Source organism: Ursus arctos, unplaced genomic scaffold (genome assembly GCF_023065955.2).
Source record: "Ursus arctos isolate Adak ecotype North America unplaced genomic scaffold, UrsArc2.0 scaffold_21, whole genome shotgun sequence".
NCBI lineage: Eukaryota > Metazoa > Chordata > Mammalia > Carnivora > Ursidae > Ursus > Ursus arctos.
The window spans coordinates 29,591,874-29,606,087 of record NW_026622886.1 but is presented as its reverse complement, the minus strand read 5'-3'; the positions used below and the strand labels follow the sequence as shown (position 1 = coordinate 29,606,087).

Below are 14,214 nucleotides of genomic sequence, written 5' to 3'. Positions count from 1 at the left end.
TTTAAGGTGCCTACAGAGATCTGTGATATATAAGCTAATAGAGAGCTACTATTTTGTAAAATAAGTAGCAGAGATCGATGTAAAGATGTGTAATATAATTAGATAGAGTGTGATAGTCATGTTTGTAAAGCATTCTCCAACTATAGTTCTAAACTCTTTCTCTTTTCCAAACTAGAACATTGTGATGGCTGCTATCCAGCCTTGAGGCATAAGGTCCTAAAGAGAAAGATCCAGAAAAAGTAAACAGTGCAAATTTCAATGTCTTTGTTATTGAATCTAGAATTTTCTTCAAAGATTAATAAAAACAAATTAATCATATGCATGCTAGTATTAACTACACCAAATTGGACTATAAAATTTAGTGGAATACTCAAGTTAGAAATTCATCTTGAGAATACTAATGGCTGTTTTTCTGTTGATATCATTCCTTTTGAGAGAATGAGAATAAGAGCAAGCAAAAAAAAAAAGAAAAGAAAAGAAAAAAAAAGAATCAATAATTAAAAGATAAACTGTTCAAAAATAAAAACTAAAAAAAAAAAAAAAAATTCCACTGTTATTTTTGTCCTTCCATGAAACAAAAGTCAGATATAGATTTCAAATAGTGGTAGTAGTATCATAGCATCTCAGAGTTATCCACACCATTTCTTTCATGAAAGCTGGCTTAATTTAGGAAATAAACTCTTTAGGAGCACCTGGATGGCGCAGTCGTTAAGCGTCTGCCTTCGGCTCAGGGCGTGATCCCAGCGTTCTGGTATCAAGCCCCACATCAGGTTCCTCTGCTAGGAGCCTGCTTCTTCCTCTCCTACTCCTCCTGCTTGTGTTCCCTCTCTTGTTGGCTGTCTCTCTCTGTCAAATAAATAAATAATCTTAAAAAAAAAAAAAAGGAAATAAACTCTTTAATAAAAGCACATGAAAGTGTGAAAAAAATGGAATTTTAAGTAAACAAAAAAAAAACTTGCACTACTATCTTTTATTCATACCTTCAAAAGCAAGCCATTTACATTCTGATCCCCCTTGCTCTGATTTATAAAATATTAAAAAATGCCACAATCTCTTGACATAAAACCCATTTCATTCCAGAAGGACCTTTGAGGTGTAATATCACCAGCCTCATATATACTATGACTTTAGTGTTATAAACACTTTAGCCATAATGTTCAATAAATTGGATTTGTTTTCTTGTTCTATCAAGATATTTAATATATGCTGCCTAATTTTTTACGGCTATATGAGACTTGCCAAATAAGCACAAAGTAGATACCACAGAGAATATGTTCAACAAGCAAAAGAATGACTTTTGTTTTCATTTCATTATTTAGTACTTTTGAACAATAGTACATGCCAGATACTGCTGTGGGTAGAAAATGCAGCTGTAAACCATTAGAAAAGAATCCCCTGGCTTCATGGAACAGAGTCTAGAGGAGGGAGAAACACATAATAAACAAGGCAAAGAAATAAAGTATACGCTGTGTTGGATAGTTAAGATTGTTATAGAGAAAAAGCAGAAATGAGGGATTGGAAATATTAAGGAGGGAGCTATTTTAATTTTAAATACATTGATCAGGCATGGCCTCACTGAGGAGGGGGTATCTGACTAAATCCCTGAAGAGCTGAAAGAGCCAGTCACATGGTTGTTTGGGGGACAGCTTTCCAGGCCTAGGGAATAGCCAGTGCAAAGTCCCTAAGGCAGTTGAATGCCTGACGTGTTGACAGCAAAGGACACCAGGATTGTGGGAGTAGAATGGATGAGTTAGAAAACTGCAGGAGATGATATCAGACAGCAAAAGGGAAGGGGACAGCTGTTAGGCCTTTAGGCCAATTTAAAGACCTGGGCTTTTACACTGAGAAGGGGAGGATTTCAGAGATTTGAGCAGATGTGAAACAAAATTTGACTTACCTTTTATCAGAATCAGGATCTTTCTTGTTGCTATTTTGGCAACAAACTGATGAGGTACAAGGACATAAGCAAGGAGCCAGTTAGGAATATCCTGTCTAATCTAGATAAGAGATGGTGACTCTGACGAGGATGGAGCTGTAGAGGTGATTATCAGGGTTCAAGTCTACATATATTTTGAAGATAAAATGGAGAGACTAATGTTAGATGGAATACAGAATGTGTGAAAGAAATAAAACACTGAGGTCTTGGCCTAAGCCAGCAGAAGATAGGCGTTGCTATTAATTGAGCTGCAGAAGAGTAAGTGAAGATCGTGAACTCAATTTGGGACATGTGAAATTTCTGCATCTGACAATAGGAGTCTGAAGGTCATGGGAAATGTCTGTATTAGAAATGTTAATTCCAGAGTCATAAACATTTAGATGATATGTAAAGCCAGGAGATAGAAGAGATCATCAATTGTGTCAGCCCAGATGGAAAGAGAAAAGGTACAGGTACCACCGAGTCCTGGAATAATCAAGCATTAATGGGTGTGGAGGATTAGGAGTGCCCAACAACAAACACTGAGGAGCGACCAATGAGGTAGGAGGAAAAGTAGGCAAGTGTGCTGCCCTAGAGCCAAATGAAGAAAGTGTTACAGAAAAGGAGAGACCCAGAGTGGGTAATACTGCTGATTAACAGGAATAAACTGATAATTGACCAAGGCATTTAGCAATACAGAGACTATAGATAATGTTCACAAAGCAGAGCAGATGAAGTTTATGGGGTAAATGCCCAAGGGGAGTGGATTCAAGATAAAATGAAGAAAATGTGGAGAGAGACGAGAAATAACAAGTGCAATTTTTTTGTTTGTTTGTTTTAACTTTTGCTGTAAAGGGAAAGAAATGGGGTGGGGACTTGGTAAGGTGAGGTTGTTAACAGAATTTTTTTTTAAGATGGGAGAAATATAAGAACATTTAAAACCGTTGGTTATAACCCATTAAAGATGGCTACGCTGATGATGTAGGGAAAAGAAGGGGAAAAATTTTGTCCTGAAATAGCAAGAGGGAATAATTTCTGGACACATGAGAGGGAACTCCCTTTTTCAGAAACGTGGACAGTTCATTATATTAGAGGATAAAAGGCAATGGAATAACTAGATATAATCCTCAGTTACAAAGAATTTGCAAATACACATGATATTCAGTGGATTATAAGCCTTACCTTCTTATTACCACAATATATTCCTAGGAACCACAATTAGCCAAGGTTTTAAAATAAAGCATAGATATCAGCAACACTACACTATAAGCATAGAACCTGACACAGAGTGGGCCCTAAAATTTTTGTTGTATAAGTCATAATTGTTGATTAAATGTTTATGATTAAATCAATAAAGCTAAAATGTATGCCCTTTGTAATCATTTGAAATTAGCAAAAGTATTCAACATATTAGAGAGAACTAGAATAACCCTTTCATATGTAAGTAAAAAGAAGTCTCGGAAGTCCAATGGTTTTCCTGTGTCATGGGGTTTAGCAAAGTTGAAACTGAAATCCAGGTACTATTATTTCTTGTAAAATACTTTTCCATGCAACCCATAGTTTTTTGCTTATAAAAAGTATCTGATGGGCTATAAAGTATGCTCAATACTTTACAAAGTTAAAGTCATGGTATTAGAAAGATTTAAGATTCTTAAATAATTGTGTTTATATAAGTACATGAACTCTAATAATCTTTTCATATTTCATTCATAATAAGGTTGTTCACCTTATTAAAACTTAGGAGTAGTCATGAGAAATACTTGCAATGGCCCATGTCTCATAAAGGTTTCCAGAGAAGTTTAATACTTCTTTATATCCAATAAGCATAATGAAATAAAGGAGATGGCCCAGAGTAAAACAAAAGTAAGCCATGAATAAAATCCTGGTGAGTACCACTTACCAACTGTGTGGTGTTGAACAAGTAACTTAATCTCTCTGTGCGTCAGTTGTATCATCTGTAAAATGGGAATAATAATAACGACCTCATTGGAATGTCTTGAGGATTAACTGAGATGATTCGTCTAATGGGTTTAATGAAAGAGCTGGATTCAGAAATCAATATTGTTATGTCTCCTGATTCCCTCAGGTGAAGAAATGAACCCCAAATAAATTTTAGGCAGGTATCTTAGCTTTTCTGTTCATGCTTAGAAAATAAACTATCTGTCCTTTTGTTTGGGAATTAAATAGTCTAACAATTTCATAGTTCTATTTCAATATAGAACTATCTAATTTACAAAGCCCTAAGCTCCTATCCCACCTAAAGCTCACCCCTTTCACTCAGCTCAGGCTTGTCTCAAGCTTTGAAGTCTGCAATGGAGGATGTGCACACGGTGGTCTCCCTTTATGTTGACACCCTATACTCATAGTAACCGTTCCTCACCCTTCTAGAGTCAGAGCCTGGGAAAATAAAACTGGAATGAACGACCACAGTGGAATGTGGCTGACCCAGTTGTCATCTATGGTCAGGGCTTTCTGAATGGCAAATACACAATCGATGACCCTTCTTCTGGTGTAGGTTCATGACTTTCTCAAAGAACCCGTCTTTGGAATCAATCCTCCGATTTGTCTCTCGTTATTCACCATCTGGAGACCTGCACTTCAAAAAATTACCAACTTTTTTTTTTTTTTTTACATTGGAAGACTTGAAGCTTGCCTACCACGTGACCCTTTAATCTACTACAGAGGCAGAGGCATCTCTAGCCACAGCTGTGTCTTTTAGACATCAGACTCTATATCCTTCAGCTTTTGTTGGAAATACATCAAGCTCTCTTAAGTGTTCTCTCTGAAGCTCCTCTCACTTGGCTCAGTTGAAGTGTAGTCGCCCCATCCCTCATACATGGAATGGAAGACTATGCACAACAAGCCAACAGATCTCCAGAAACAATCCAGTCTCTCTTCTAGCTTTACCACCTCAACCTTTGTAGAGTCTTAAAATGGAACTTGAACTAATGCTGGACTTATTAGTTGGATTATATCTTAGCACTTTCTGTGAATTAAGTCTTACACCTCACTTATTTAGCCTCCCTTTATAAAGAAAGACTCCCATTTGAATATCTGGATGCTTAAATAAAGCTCTGCCTGGCATAGTGGGAGTGTTCAGAAATCCTAGCTATTGCTATTATTCATCATATCTTTATTATTTAACACTTAAGGAGTGGATTGATGAGGAGCTACTCACAGAAAAAGAAATGAGGAAGAAAAAGTCAAAAAAGACTTAGAAACCAAAACAGTGTGGTGTCATATAAGTTGAGAGTAAGGTGTTTGGCTTTTTTTTTTTTTTTTTTTTTTTTTGGTTTTGCTCTTTGAGAAGGGAGCAATCACAGTGTCAAAGTTTGCAGTGAATTTTAATAAAACAGACCTACTGCATTCATCAACTGCCTTCTGGTAACATCATTTTGAGCAGGGAGTCTGAGGGAAAGCCAGACTTCAGTTGCTCCAAGGTGAATAGAAAAATGAAGAAACTGAGTGAGAACAGACAAGTTGAGAAGTAAAGTGTCAGGAAAAGAAAAGATAGATTGGTGGCTAAGCAGAGACACAGTGTCAAGTGACTCTCTTGTTGGTCTTGTACTGTTCCTTTTAAGAAATAGATTTGAATATGTTACCAAAAAGGCATTTGATAGAGCAATAACAATTGAAGATAGTAGATACGGAGAAAAATAATAATCAAAAGGACATGAGAACAAGGCATCACAGATTAGAGGAAGGTCTTAGCCTTAACCAGAAAGGGCAATGAGTAAGACTGGAGAACAGAAGTAAATGAGGATGAGTTCGAAAGTAAATAAGTGTATGGGAGTATGTGGGAAAAGAATCAGTATTGAAGGACAACATAATGAGTAGCTAGAAAAGGAATGGTTTTAAAGAATTAAGGACATGGGAATTACAAGATGAAATAATTAATAGCATTGCTTGGGACTGAGATGCCAAGGGGCATGAAGAAAGAAAGAGGATCACTAGATTTGCAAAATATGTATCCACTGGTAGCATACATGAGTGTATTTTTAAGAGAATGGTGATGATAAAAGCCTGATTACAAATGTTAAAAAATAGATATAAATAAAGTGGATATAAATCATGAGAAACAAAAAGTTGCTGTGAACACCATTTCATTTGGCCAGGGGAAACATTACTAACTGGAGGAAAGAAAAGCACATTAAGAAAAGAGAATAACTACAATAAGAGGTAGTAAAAGATGCAGCATCTTTGATGGGAGCAAGGAATAAAATGCTTAGTGCAGTGGCATTAGGTTTCATTGAAAAGGAAAGAGCTCAATCCAGATGTTATCTTCTCAGCACAATACGAAGGGATGTTGTTTGATTTAATCAAGGGACACGTGAGACTGGCCATTGAGGAAGTGGAAAATTTGGGGAAACCATTTAGCGGAGTGTAGTTAAGAATTTTTTTTTTAAAAGGTAAATCAAGGGACTTGCAAAATTTGATAAAGATTGCAGAGAGTAAGATTTTTAGTGCTTTCAATTTGTGCTAGTGTTCATTATTACCCAGTACAATTGTGCAGTTAAGGTTGGCTAAGGATAATGATGATAATATCTATAGCCATAATAACAGCATCAATAGGTGCATTTCACATTTATTGAGCATGTACTATCTGTGAGGCATTGAACTGATCATTTGACATGTTCCAGCTCATTTATTTCTCATAATGATCCTATAAGACCGATTGTATCATTGTTTGAATTAACTACTTTGACCAAAGTCATTGAGCTAGGAAGTTACAAGCCAAAAAAGATACTTGGGTAGTCTGCCTCCAGAATAAAAATGACTCTCTGTAAGCGTCACTTAAATAATTTGTGTTTTAAAGTGTCAAAATATAAACATATTCCTGCTCTCCACAAGTAGCCTCTCTCAACATAATTCCTCTTCAGATTATACTACTAGCACACCCCAATTTATGAAAAATGCCTCCTGACATTTTTAAATGTTCAGGGTTTCTGAAGCATATATACACACCTCCTTTCAACCACTCCCAAGAGAAGATATCATCCCTCCTTCCGATTAAGGAAATAGCGTTTCAGATAAATCAAGTTACTTACCAATGGTCCCTCAGCTAATACGTGGAAGAACTCCAATCCAAATTCTTCTGACTCCACTTCAAAGCCTTGGCCATTCAGTTCATTATCAGTCCTTGTCCATCCTTTCTCCTCAATATTCTTTCCATTTCTATTGGTTTTCTTAGATTCAAGGCTCATCCTATTTAAAGTTCCCACAACCCTCTAGAACTATTACATTATCATGATAAGCTCTCCCTAATACAATAATGACTTTTAGCTTATATTTGTGGTAGACCAATTGCAGTGGTGGTCCTTGTGCTTCAATCCTCCCTGTAATTTTGCCATGTAATTTTCTATTGCTTTCCACTCTGTCTCTAGGCTTGACCATGAAACATTACCAGAAGAAAACTCAAGCAGAAGCTTAAAAAGGATCTGCTTACTTCTGCTTTGCTCTTACTCTTCTTCCATGACCATGAGAACATGCCAGGGCTGGCCTATTGCAGGATTGCACACATAGATAGAGCTGAGCGGCCCCAGTTGGTCCAGCCAAGGTCATCCTGAATCAAACAATAGCCAGTTAACATACAGCTGAGCCAACCTTCAGCTAACCAAGAGCAACCAATCCAAGTCAAGATCAGCTATATTCCATACACCCAAAATCTTGCATGAGATTTTACAGTGCAGTTTTGTGTTGTTACATAATTTTATTTTTTTAAGGTTTATTAAAATTTCATCTAGTTAATAAATAGTGTTATATTAGTTTCAGGTGTACAATATAGTAATTCAACACTTCCATACAACACCCAGTGCTCATCAAAGTGCACACCCTAATCCCCATCACTATTTAAATCCATCCCCCCACCCACCTCCCTTCTAGTAACTATCAGTTTTGTTCGTTACAGTTAAGAATCTGTAAGAATCTGTTTCTTGCTTTGCCTCTTTCTCTCTTTCTTCCCCTTTGCTCATTTGTTTTGTTTCTTAAATTCAACATATGAATGAAATCATATAATATTTGCCTTTCTACATAGTATAATTAGCAATAGCTAGCTGATGAATATATTATGTAATCCATCCTAAATCAAAATGGCAGAATAATATTCCTCCATTATTACTTCAATACCAGTTCACTCAAAATTCTACTCATCATTCTATATACAAACTCCTATTGTTAGCTGTCACCATATATATGAACAGGTCATATTCCTCCACTGTCACTATATAAACTTTCATTCCTACCCTACAACTCTTTGACAAATAAATCTGTCAGTTATTCTCCTTATTTGATTCTGATTTAGTCTTCCTAAAAAAACAAAAACAAAAACCAGGGATGCTGCTAGTTCATCTGTCTCCTTTGTGCAAATTAGGAACTTCAAGCCTAGCCTAGAAAGAAGAACAAAGACTGACCTTCAATCCCCCAAAAGTCTTTAAGAGGGCCCTATGCACAACTCTACTATTCTACACAGAATATCCTTGAATTCTTTCCAACATTTTTTTAAAGATTTTATTTATTTATCTGACACAGAGAGAGAGCATAAGGAGGGGGAGCTGCAGAGGGAGAGGGAGATCATGACCTGAGCCAAAGGCAGACATTTAGCTGACTGAGCCACCCAGGTGCCCCTCCAAAATTTTTTGAAAATACCTCTTTAATATCACTTTCCACATGAAACTTTCTGTATTTAATCATATGTCAATAGTATAGGTCAAAATTTTTTCAGTACGTCTATAAACTTCTGGTACTATATTAATTTGGATCCATTTATATATTTTTTCTAAGCAGGTCTATTTCCTGAGTTCTTTGCGAGCCAAATTATGTTCCTTTTATTCCCTATCCCCTCTACAAATATAAGTAAACATTTAATAATACACAGAAGACCCTTAATATATGCTAAATAAAAAGAAATTGTAAACTTTCATAGATAATGACTTTTTTATAATGGAAAGCTCACTTTCCTCACTTTTCCTTTAAATATTCTTACTAAGCATATTAGCAATTGAGAAATATCTGTCTTGTTTTCCAAAAATTTAAAACTATTTGATTAATATTCCTCATAAATTATTCTAATGCTCACTGACATACATATATAGAAATTAATTTATCTTTTGGCATTCTGGATAAACAGACACAAGTCTTTTCATATTTAATGCATTACAATTTAATTAGTTTTTACTTACATTATTTTCTTTAATCGTCACAAACTACCCTGTGAGGTGTTAGTATTAACTGATTTTTGTAGCATGGAACTCTGAAGTGCTGATGCAAGTTTATGATGTATGAAAGAGTCACAATACAACCTAGATTTTCCTATTTCAAGTTTATTGCTCCTTCTCCATCCAAATGAATATGCATTTAGTTCTGATTTGACTTTAAAGCCCTCACTACTAACCTGGTACTCCACTGGTTCAGAGTGTTGTAGATGATTATGATATATTCCTGTGCTTAAGGACCATATAGTCTAGGTTGGGAAATAGACATATAAGCAAATAATTTAATGAGAAAATGGGAAATGATAAGGCTAAGGAAAACAGAGGAAATGTTCCTGGGGGTTCAGAGAAGGCTTCCTGGAAGAGATAAAGTCTTGGTTTAGATGAGAGGTGAGGCAAAGACATCAAGGAAGAACATTATGGGCATAGAGATGAATATGCATGAAGAAGATACTGGAAAAGCATGAAGTTTCATGAGCCGGAAAAGCATGAAGTTCGTGTATTATTCAAACACATGATATGACACATTTGCTAAAGTAGAAATGTTAGGAGATGGAAAAGAAAGAAGTTTGGGACCAGGTGCAAAAAAAAACACAAAAGAGGGTGGGGGATTGGGATAGACCGGTGATGGGTAGTAAGGAGGGCACGTATTGCATGGTGCACTGGGTGTTATACGCAACTAATGAAGCATCGAACTTTACATCGGAATCCGGGGATGTACTGTATAGTGACTAACACAATATAATAAAAAATCATTAAAAAAAATTAAATAAACTGATCACATTGTTTGGTCAAAAAAAAAAACAGAAAAGAACAGAGATTTGAGAATTATTCAAGAGATTAAAAACAATATGGCTCAATGATGACTGAATTTAGACTTTCAGGATCTGGGTGAGGAGACTGAACACCATATTTGGGTGGGAAATGGGAGGAGAGGATGACTGAGTTTGAGGCACATTGAATCTGAGGTTCTATGGAACATGAAAATGCATCTGTGCACCAGAAAGTAGAAAACTGAGTGGGTGGCTTAGAAACATCAGGCCTGGTGATACCGAATTACTAGTACTCTTTAAACACCCAATCACATATGAAAAACTAAACGTTATGGCTACAAAATACTTTATTTACATGATTAGGACTGTTAAAATCATTGCTACATTTGTTCCTAAAGGAATGTTCAGAGAGCAAGTGACTAAAGCAAAGCAGCAAATCACCAACACCTACAAGTATTGTATAAAATATAATATGTCATAAAGTTTGACGATGCTGCTTTGAATTCTACCCCATGTTTGTTACAATAATTTTCATTTTTATGTTATTGTAGTCGTTTTCAATTTTACATGCTTTATTTATGCCTCAAAGCTCACATTTATAGTTATTTTCTCCTTCCAGTTAAACATCCAATGCAATGCCACCAAACAACATAGTCACACTGCTTACAAAATAGTCAAAAAGATTCAAAGATATCAGTTAAAAAAGAATATCACTCTATTTTTTTTTTAAGATTTTATTTATTTATTCGACAGAGAGACAGCCAGCGAGAGAGAGGGAACACAAGCAAGGGGAGTGGGAGAGGGAGAAGCAGGCTCCTAGCAGAGGAGCCTGATGTGGGGCTCGATCCCATAACACCGGGATCACGCCCTGAGCCGAAGGCAGACGCTTAACCACTGTGCCACCCAGGCGCCCCAGAATATCCCTCTATTGCTTGCAGAAAACCTACAGCCCTTAATGTACAGATTAGATTATTAAAAACTTTCTTTAAAAATATGACAGGACAAAAAAATATGACAGGACAATCACTGTCTTTAAAGACCTGTGGATTGCTAGCTTTATTCAAATATTTATAATAGTAAAATACAAATCAGGGGCACCTGGGTGGCACAGCGGTTAAGCGTCTGCCTTTGGCTCAGGGCGTGATCCCGGCATTATGGGATCGAACCCCACATCAGGCTCCTCCGCTAGGAGCCTGCTTCTTCCTCTCCCACTCCCCTTGCTTGTGTTCCCTCTCTCGCTGGCTGTCTCTCTCTCTCTGTCGAATAAATAAATAAAATCTTTAAAAAAAATAGTAAAATGCAAATCAACATTGAAAAAAGTGTCAAAGTATTTGTAAAAGACTTTGAAACTATGTCTATCTAAATGTGTGGTTCATAATCCATAACCTATAATTCCAAATCCTATATACTTTGAAAACTGATATTTTATTTTGAAGTGTGTTGCAAACTTGATTGGTGCAAAACTAAACCTGTACAAACATGAGAGATTTACGGTCTTTATTTCTCCCATGCAATAGGAATATTCATAGAATTCTCTTCAGATATGAAAATCTATAATTATGGGGTGCTTCCCAGAATCCATCTGGAGAGGTGTTCCATAATATACATCATATACATACAAAAAAATCAAGATAATTCTGAACTCTAAAACACAACTGACCCCAGGGGTTTTGAATAAGAGATTGCAAACCAGTATAATTAAAATTCAAAACTTAAAATTTTAGGTATTACTATAATCAAGATAGTCAATACAACAGAATTGCTAGAATATATTTATTATTATACCTTTAAGAAAAGATTTATCTACACAATATAGTATGTATGAAAATATTTCCAGTTTTCTCCTCTTTTCCCAAAAATATCTTGTTCACTCATTTTTTTACAGATAGAGAAATAACTTAAACACTTAAATTATTCTTAGAATCACTTTGATAGAGTTAGTATCCAAACTGTCTTTGTATATAAGATATACAAAGATAATGCAGGAGAGATATATGCATAGTCCTACACGTAGGACCAAGGAATCAACTTCAACAAGATTTTAGGGAAAATGGGAACACGTGCAACATTTATGCAACTCAATTTTAAGTTCAGGTGACTACCGTCCCAGGGCATACTGAAAGTATGTTGAATTTGTCCCCAGGTATAATGTAATCCTAGGCTTCCTTAATAAAACACTCTATCCAGAAAGAAAAATAATTGCTTATTCTATGCTTGTCACAGAAGATAATGAATAGTGTGAGGGGTTCAGGAGCAAATTTAACACCATTAACCAATTCAAATAATCTTAAAGGAAAGTAAGCATGATGGTGATCTTTCAAAAATCACCTTATGAAGAACAGTTGCAAAGATTGAAATGTCAACATTGAAAAATATAATAATTGGTGAAGATATGATAGTTGTCTTGAAATGAATCAGCTCTCTGTGTATTTAAACAAACCAGTGAGAGTTACTGAAAATAGTATTGCATCTTAACACAAGACAAACAGACTGAAATGAAAAGGACTGGAACAGGGGTTCCTTCATATAGGGCTATAAGGTTACTTGATAGGGATGTGATAAAGGGATCTAGGCTCTCATTCTGAGAGTCTTCAATATCTCAACATCATGCTTCAAGTTAATAGTACAGCTGGGTTTACAATTTTATCAATTTTGATTATATAATTTTTAATATTTATGAAAAGATATTTGCCACAGGACATAACTTCATGGAGAGGTCAACTCTTCAACATTTCTATACTGTCCTTAAAGTAGAGGGCCAATCAAATTTGTATTCAAAAGAAAACTATAGTATATTGGGGTGATAATGAAAAATCTAATTGATATTCTATAATCTTTCTCATATCTAAAACAAACACAACTGTTCTATTCTTAAAAAAGAAAATTGAGTGTCAATATTAACTTTGTATGTTAATAAGCTTGAAATCCTTAAAATGATATATTTTCCTATAAAATAAATGCTTGACAAGCATTTATTTTAAAAGACCTAATCTAACAATTTTAAGTTTGTGAGAATAAGGCTGAACTTTTGCCTTTTCTCTATTTTCCTAAATATTTTTTAAAGAAACTGGTTGAAATGTTTTTTGAGAAGAGAGGATAACACATGGATAATTCCAAGAATTTTTGAGCAGGTGTTAGGCATTTTTAAAGAAAGACAAATAAAATATAATTAGACAGGAGACTTCCAAACTATAATCATTTGCAAAGACAGACCACACAGCTAAAAATGGAAAATACATATTTCCAAATGTCATAATACTGTTTAAAGAGCAAGAAAGAGAATACCATTCCCACATTCAGGCGGTTGAATGCTGATCAACGGCTGATAGGCCCAGCAAAACATACAGATAAAATTTTCAAAAAAAGAGAGACCAGATAGGAAATCAGGCTTCACACCCACTGTCACCAATGTACCACAAACTTTAGGTAAGATTTTTATGTGAACTAATAATCTATTTTTATATTTTTCACACCAAAACATGCATATCATATCATTTAAGGGAAAAGCTAATTATAAGAATAGAAATAAAGCAAAAGCTTATTTAAGTCTTGTCACTTTTGCAACTGCAGCAGGAAGGACAAATACTACCAGGAAGCATACCTGTGGCAGGGCTGAGTTGAGCTGTCGCTGGAGCGAATCTCTGTCATAGATGACATCCTGCAGTCTTTGCTGGGCAAGTGAGAGGCTTTCTTGGGTCTCCCGAAGGGTGTCTAGAAGACGGTCCCTTTCATCTAGCATATTCACCATCAGCTGCTCAAAATGGGAGTCTGAGTCCGAGCCACTGCTTTGGGACCCCCTTTGACTCATTGGGGTGTCCTCATTAATCGTGGGCATCACTTCACACATCATTGCTTAAAGGAAGTAAAGGGGAGGGAAGTCTTAGTAAAGGAACCACCTGACCCTCAGCTCACCAAACTCTGCAGCTCATTAACCTAATTGTCTCTTTTTTTTCCCCTACCCACTGCCCCAACTCCAACCACACTAAATATTTTGAACTCAATGAGTTCATTGATTCATTGACTCCCTCCAATCTATATCCTTTCTCTTTTATTGATAATATATAAAGCTCCTACCTACAAAATAGGTTGGTTTCACCTACTTCTCAAAAATTTGGGGTTTTTTTTCATGATTTATTCCTCCAATTCAATTTATAGTAATATGTTATTCAACTTTCTAGTTGATCACCTTTCTACCCCTGTAAGTTTACAAATCTCTTATAGCAAAGAGATTTTACCCTTATTTGTTATATTGTTATAAGCAAGTACCAGTATCTGGGACTTCAAGGGTAGGAAGTAAATGATTTTTGAAGGACTTAAA

General features: G+C 35.6%; 1 protein-coding gene across 2 annotated transcripts in view; it reads right to left on the bottom strand.

Moving 5' to 3' along the window:
• PPFIA2 (PTPRF interacting protein alpha 2) overlaps positions 1-13,746 on the bottom strand; it is a 465,096-nt gene extending 451,350 nt beyond the window's left edge. For both annotated transcript variants that reach the window (XM_026499958.4, XM_044384552.3), the window contains exon 1: positions 13,498-13,746. In XM_026499958.4, coding sequence (XP_026355743.1) covers positions 13,498-13,746 — 249 coding nt within the window. The remainder of the gene's footprint in view (positions 1-13,497) is intronic.
• Between the last annotated feature and the right edge of the window lie 468 nt (positions 13,747-14,214).